Below are 7,252 nucleotides of genomic sequence, written 5' to 3'. Positions count from 1 at the left end.
TCCACGTGTCCTCCTTGCCTCCATATGTCCTCCCTGCCTCTACCTATCCTCCCTCAAAGGTTGGGTGGGACGGGATACCCAGTGGGAAAAGGCTCTCCCCGAGCAAGGGCAAGCGTTGGGAGACTTGCAGCTGGTGAGCCCCCTCCCTGTCCCCCTCCATTCTGTGTTATAGATGTCAGCTGGGCGCGGAGGGGGCACTTGCTTCTGCCCCCAGGCTGGAGGAGGAAGAGCTGCCACTGTGGAGGGGGCACTGGACATGCCTGAGGCACCGTCCTGCCCGGACAGTGAGACCCCTGCCCCAGACTGCAGGCTGGGGGCCCTGTACTGGGCCTGTGTGCGCAACGACTCTGCCCAGCTTCAAGCTGTGCTGGAGGACGGGGTCTCCCCTGAGGAGGCCACCCAGGTGGACGGCAATGGGAGGGTGAGCTACCAGGTGCTTCCCAGGGCAGCTCTGGGTCCGGCCACCCCACACTCATCCTGAGAGTGCCCGGGGCCTCAGGAAGGAGGGAGCGGGTCTTCACGGGGCAGGGATGCCTCTGGGACAGTGTGGGTTTAGCGGCACAGGGAACCGGGGGAGCTCCTGGAGGAAAGCTCGGGGCTGAGCGGCCCCTCCCCCAGACAGGCCTCATGGTCGCATGCTACCTCGGCTTCGGGAGCATCGTGGCCCTACTCAGCCGCTGTCCGTTCCTGGATGTGAACCAACAGGACAAAGAAAGCGACACAGCCCTCATGCTGGCTGCCCAAGCAGGGGGGAGGCTGCTGACCCACCCTCTGCCGGTCCCGGTCTCCAGACCCGGCCACCGCTCCACACTCTGCATGACGTTCTCCCACACCACACTGCAGCGTTGGATGGAGGGTGGGTTTGGGGCTTCACCACCCCTTTCCTGGGATCCCAGATCTGCCTTCGGTGCTCTGCAGGCCACGTGCCTCTGTGAGTCTCCGGCTCAACTGCTACTCGGGCCTGGACTTGGAGCGCCGAGACCAGCGGGGCGGACAGCGCTGATGAAGGCCGCAGCCCGGGGCCGCTCTGAATGCGTGGCGGCCCTCCTCATGGCAGGTGCATAGGCCTGCACGGACCAGGATGCACGGCTTCCAGTCCCTCCCCAGTCACCCCAACAGACACCCCAACAGACACCGAGTCAGCTGTCATAGTTGCAGAGAGGAGAGAGGTGGAGACGGAGGATCAATCTAGGCTGGCTTCCTGGATGAGGGGAGGGGGGTTGGGCTTCTCACAATCTAAGTCCTGCTATAGATAACTCTGTTTACATTGTTAATGGAAGTCCCAGAAAAGAAAACGAGAGGATACGTTAGACCAGTGGGCGGCAAACTGCGGCTCGGCAAACTGCAGCTCGGGAGCCACATGCGGCTCTTTGGGCCCTTGAGTGTGGCTCTTCCACAAAATACCGATGTCTGCACAGCATGTGGCTCGCGAGCCACAGTTTGCCGACCACTGCCAACTGGAGAACTGAAATACAAGAGGCTGGTGGTACCTGGAGGCAGACCCTCGCCTCCTCATCCTGGCTCTGCCACTAGCTGTGTGGCTTCCCTCTCGGGGCCTCATCCTTCCCCGGGGTGATTTCCAGCTCTGCCCAGCTAGGGTTCTAGGACCACAGTGACGGTACAGAGACGTGTGGCTGCGTGGAGTTCTGGAGGGAAGCCCACACTGTTTGTGGAGCCGTAGGCTCTCATTATTCCCTCAGGGGAGCTGTCCTCTGCTAGTAACTCCGGGGGACCCCAGCCTGTAGCTTTTCCCTTCCCCATCCCTCAGATTGGGTTTGGGGTGTGAAGGGAGGGAGTTCTGCACCCCCACCTTTGACTCAGAGTATTTGCTACTCCCCCCAGGATTAAAGGGGTTTGGTGATGAAAAGAAGGACCAGCAGGACCCCCCCACCCCCAATCTGCACCCCGCCCCCTGGTCAGGCCCTTGGTTCAGGAGTCCCTATTCTGTTCTGGGTTTGGAGACCCCAGCATGTCTCTCTGAAGTCTTTCCCCTTCCCTGTACATCAGTTTCCTTCACCATCTCAAACAGAGGTTGGGCTCGGGAACTGGTCCTGTCTCTGGGCTGTAGCCACTCCCAGATTCCGGCGTAACAAGATGAGTGGGCCTCTGGTTTTGAATTTAACCCAAATCAGTCAGTCCTGCTGCTAAAGCATTTGCCTCCTGCGAATCACCCATCCCCATCCCAGCCGCATCGCCCGTGCCCGCTCCCAGGTGCTGACCTGACAGCAGTGGATCCTGTTTGGGGCAAGACGGCCCTGGAGTGGGCGGTGCTGACCGACAGCTTCCACACCATGCGAAGGATCCGGCAGCTGCGGCGGCGGCCCCAGGCGGAGCAGCTTGGTCAGCACTACCAACCGGAGTGGCCAGCCCTGCCCGGGCTCGTGGCCCAGGCCCAGGCTCAGGTTGCCCCCTCTCTGCTGGAGAGATTACAGGCCACCTTGAACCTCCCCTTTGCCCAGTCTCCTCAGGAGGGGGGTGTCCTGGACCACCTTGTGACCATCACGACCAGCCTAGCCAGTCCCTTCCTCACCACTGCCTGCCACACTCTGTGCCCTGACCACCCACCTGCACTTGGGACCCGAAGCAAGTCTGTGCCAGAGCTGCTAGGCACTGCTCCCCCCACCCCCAGCCCCCCAGCCTCCACAGGTGGTCCCTGGCCCCCGGGGCCTCGTCCCTCACCAAAGCCCTCAAGTTGTGCTGAGCATATCCCCCCCCCCCCCCCCCAGCCTCCCAGCTTCCACAGGTGGTCCCTGGCCCCCAGGGTCTCGTACCCTCACCAGAGCCCTCAAGCTGTGCTGAGCATGTGCCCTCAGTGGCTACAGCCCAGGGACAGTGCCAGCCCCAAGCCCGCAGTCCCCCAGATCCTCCTCTCCAAGGCACCCTCATCTCCCAGCCGGCATGAGCCAGAGCCCAGGCCTGCAGGGCATCGCAGGCTGACCCCTCCTGTCTGGCGATACCAGGAGCTCCGGATGCAGAGGAGGAGTCAGGAGAAGGAGGCTGGGTGTGCACAGGGTCAGGGGAAGATGGGCTAGGCCGGACTGGGAGCAGGCAATCAGCTCCCTCCCACAGGCGCCCTGCCCTGTGGAGCCCCTCCTGCCTGTCATCTGATGCACGAGGTCATCCATACAACACTGTTTGCAGCGTAAGAGTGGAAACAGCCTATGTGTCTACAGGGGACTGGCTAAATGATCTGGGTGTCATTACTGTACACCCATGTGATAAAACAGGAGCAAGGCAGCTCTTTATGCTCTGATAGGAAACTATCTTCCAGAGGTTTGAGTGAAAAATAGCCAAGGGGTAGGACAGTGCGTATGGCATGCTACTGTTTGTCAACTTTGCACAGAGCTAAACTTGACTAGTACAAATACAAAGTGAGAACCAAGACTTATTTAACTAGTTGATAAGTGAACCAGCAGGATGGATCAAAGGAAGAAATGAAAACCATTATTGACAGTCAGTGGAAAAAAAGAATGCTGGAATAAGATGGCAAAGTTGATACAAAAGGTTAATTCCCACCTTGCAATAAAGTCATAACTGGGTTTTTCATCACCTGAGGATATTTTTCCCCAATGTATCAACTTTGCCATCTTATTCCAGCATTCTTTTTTCCCACTGACTGTCAATAATGGTTTTCATTTCTTCCTTTGATCCATCCTGCTGGTTCACTCATTAACTAGGTACATAAATCTTGGTTCTCACTTTATGTTTTTAGGAAGGGAGGGAGAAGGGAGAGAGGGAGAAAAAGAGAAACATTGTTGTGAGAGACACATCGTTTGGTTGCCTCCCACACAAACCCTGACCAGGGTACATGCAGACCAGGTACATGCCCTTGACCCGGAATCGAACCCGAGACCCTTCGGTGCATGAGCCAACGCTCTAATCAGAGAAACACCAGCCAGGGCTGAATTTGTGTGGGGGGGAAGGGTTTGATTTTTTTTTGTTGGTGTTGTTTGTTTGTTTTTTGTTAATCTTTGCCCCAGAATATTTTTCCATTGATTTTTAGGGAGAGTGGAAGAAAGAGGGAAAGACAGAGAGAAACATCGATGTGAGAGAAACACATCAATTGGTTGCCTCCTGCATAGGCCTTGACCAGGGTCTGAGCTGGGGAGGAGCCTGCAACCAAGGTACATCCCTTGCTGGAATCGAACCCAGAACCCTTTGGTCCACAGGCCAACACTCTAATCACTGAGCCAAGCTGGCTAGGGCTCTTAACATATTTGTTGCACAAATATATTTGCTTGTATATTTGTAACAATAAAAGCAACCAATATAAGGTGCTTACTGTGTACATTAAACACTCCCAATAATCCTTTGAGGAGTTTATCTTGGAGGACACGGAGTACAGAGCTGGTAAGGAACTGCCAAGGGTCATCCAGGTAGAGATCAGGGTGAGAGCCAGTTAGGAGGCGGTCTCCTAACACCAACCCCAGCAGTCTCACTGGAACCTCCCTGGAAAGAACCATGGGATTTTCTTGGGAAAAAGATGAACAGCTGACCAGGGAAGGGAGACTTTTCATTGACTATCTTTTTTAACCTTTTGACTCTTAAAAAAAAAAAAAAAACCACTTCATTTTTTTACTAGTAGAACACTTTTAATTTATAGAAATGTTGTGAAGAGAGTTCCCATATACCCTACACCCAGTTTCCTCTATTATTAGCATGAGTGCAGTACATTTGTTACAATTTGAGCCAATATTAATACATTATGATTAATAAAATCCATACAGTATTTATATGTCCTTAGTTTTCACTTCGTGTCCTTTTTCCGTCCAGAATTGCATCCAGGACGCCACTGTACATTTAGTTGCCATGTCTCCGTAGATTCCTGGAGACGTGAGCGTTTCCCAGGCTTTCCTGGTTCCTGGTGACCTTGATGCTGGTCAGGTATTTTGTAGAGTGACCCTCAACTGGGGTTTGTGTGATGTTTTCCTCATGATTAGACTGGGGTTATGGATTTTGGGGAGAAAGATAGCAAAGGTGATGGGCCATTCTCATCACATCATATCAAGGGTGCGTACTATGAACATGACTTACCACGGTGGAGTTGACCTTGACCTCGTGGCTGAGGTAGTGTTTGTCATGTTTCTCCACAGTAAAGCCACTCTTCTTCCCTGCTTGCTTTCTCTTTTAAAAACATTTCTATTGTTGACACTATTGCAGATGCCCCCCAACTCCCCTCCCCCGTGCCCACTCCACTCGGCCCTTTCCGCCCTCCCTTGGCCCGCACCGCACTATTGTCTGTGTCCCTGGGCCGTGCATATCTGTTCCTTAGCTAATCCCTTCCCTTGCTTTTATCCAGTCCCCCCACCCTCCCCTCTAACATTCATCAGTCTGTTCCATGTATCCACGCCTCTGGTTCTATTTTGCTCATCAGCTTATTTTGTTCATTAGATTCCGCATATTAGTGAGATCATATGGTATCTGTCTTTCTCTGACTGGCTTATTTCGCTTAGCATAATAATCTCCAGGTCCATCCATGCTGTCGCAAAGGGTAAGAGTTCCTTCTTTTTTAAAAAATATATTTTTATTGATTTCAGAGAGGAAGGAAGATGGAGAGAGAGATAGAAATATCAATGATGAGAGACAATCATTGATTGGTTGCCTCCTGCACGCCGCACACTGGGGACCAAGCCCACCACCCGGCCATGTGCCCTGACTGGGAATCAACCACTGAGCCATGCCGGCCAGGCAAGAGTTCCTTCTTTTTTACAACCATGTATTCTATTGTGTAAATGTACCACAGTTTTTTTTATCCACTTATCTACTGATGGGCACTGGGGCTGTTTCCAGATCTTGGCTACTATAAATGGTGCTGCTATGGACATAGGGGTGCATATATTCTTTCTGATTGGAGGAAATTCCATACTGTTTTCCACAGTGGTTGTATCTGTCTGTATCCCTCCCAAAAGTGTAGTAAGGCTCCTTTTTCTCCACGTCCTTGCCAGCACTTGTTTGTTGATTTATTGATAGTAGCCCTTCTGACAGGTGTGAGGTGATACCTCACTGTAGTTTTGCATTTCTTTGATGATTAGTGACCTTGAGCATTTTTTCTTATGTCTATTGGCCATCTGTGTATCTTCTTTGGAAAAGTGCCTATTCAGATCCTTTGCCCATTTTTTAATTGAATTGTTTGTCTTCCTGGTGTTGAGTTGTATAAGTTCTTTATATATTTTGGAAATTAACCCCTTATCAGGGGAATCCTCGGTGAGTATGTTCTCCCATAGGGCAGGTTCCCTTTCTGTGTTGCTGATGGTTTCATTTGCTGTGCAGAAGCTTTTTAGTTTGATGTCGTCTCATTGCTTATTTTTTTTCTGTTTCCCTTGCCCTCAGAGACACATTGGCAAAAATATTGCTCCATGAGGTGTCTGATATTTTACTACCTATGTTTTCCTCTAGAATTTTTATGGTTTTGAGACATACATTTAAGTCTGTTATCCATTTTGAGTTTATTCTTGTGGAGGGTGTGAGTTGGTGGTCTAGTTGCATGTTTCTGCATGCACCTGTCCAGTTTCCCACGCCGTTTAGTGAAGAGATATTCTTCCCTGCTCTCTATACTGTGCTCTTCGGAAGGAAGTCACTGTATGAAGCCCACACTTATGGAGTGGGGAGTTATGCTCCATCTTCCTGGTGGTGGGCTATCTGCATAAATTATGGATTTATTTGGAATTCTTCTGCACAAAATGTTTTGACTTTTTAATCCTGTGTTACCAAAATTTGAAAAATTAAAAAATAAATCTGCTCTTTGACTTGGAGAACACACACACACACACACACACACACACACACACACTGGGGTGAAAATGATACTGTGTGGTTTCTCTCCAGAGGGTTCTGAACACAGCCATGGGGGACTGGAATGGGTTCAAGGTTAACTTTGCCATTTCCCACCTGTGTGATCCCTAAGAAGGCACGTACATTTCTCTTGACCGCTCCTTTGTTAAATGGGTGGAAACAGGGCTATTGAAACAATCCCTTAGATAATATGGGAAAACAGGCTCTGTAACATGTAAAGTGCGACCAGGAGTTGAGGTGTTATGGAAGGGCCCGGGGTACTGGGTTTGATTGAGTTGCTTCCAGGGTGGAGCTAGAGTTCTTCCGTCCCACCCACTGCTGCCAGGGAGCCAGCGCCGGCATAGGCATGGCAGACAGGGAAAGAAACTCCGCCTACAGGCTTGGACAGCTTGGTGGTTACACACTTCTGTCTAGATCAGCAGTTCTCCACCTGCGGGGCGCGACCCCTTTGGGGGCATGA

The 7,252-nt window shown here is 51.7% G+C and overlaps 1 protein-coding gene across 1 annotated transcript; it reads left to right on the top strand.

Annotated features, from left to right (window-relative positions):
* The first annotated feature begins 618 nt into the window (after nt 1–618).
* On the top strand, nt 619–3,538 carry ANKRD33 (ankyrin repeat domain 33). The gene is given in 5 exon segments (XM_015559653.1): nt 619–755; nt 919–989; nt 992–1,033; nt 2,212–2,683; nt 2,762–3,538. Coding segments are annotated over 5 exon segments (984 nt in total). The 5' UTR covers nt 619–627; the 3' UTR covers nt 3,033–3,538.
* Nucleotides 3,539–7,252: the final 3,714 nt, after the last annotated feature.

Source organism: Myotis davidii, unplaced genomic scaffold (genome assembly GCF_000327345.1).
Source record: "Myotis davidii unplaced genomic scaffold, ASM32734v1 scaffold233, whole genome shotgun sequence".
In the NCBI taxonomy this organism is placed as follows: domain Eukaryota; kingdom Metazoa; phylum Chordata; class Mammalia; order Chiroptera; family Vespertilionidae; genus Myotis; species Myotis davidii.
The sequence above is the reverse complement of the archived record's forward strand: the minus strand, read 5'-3'. Positions and strand labels throughout refer to the sequence as shown.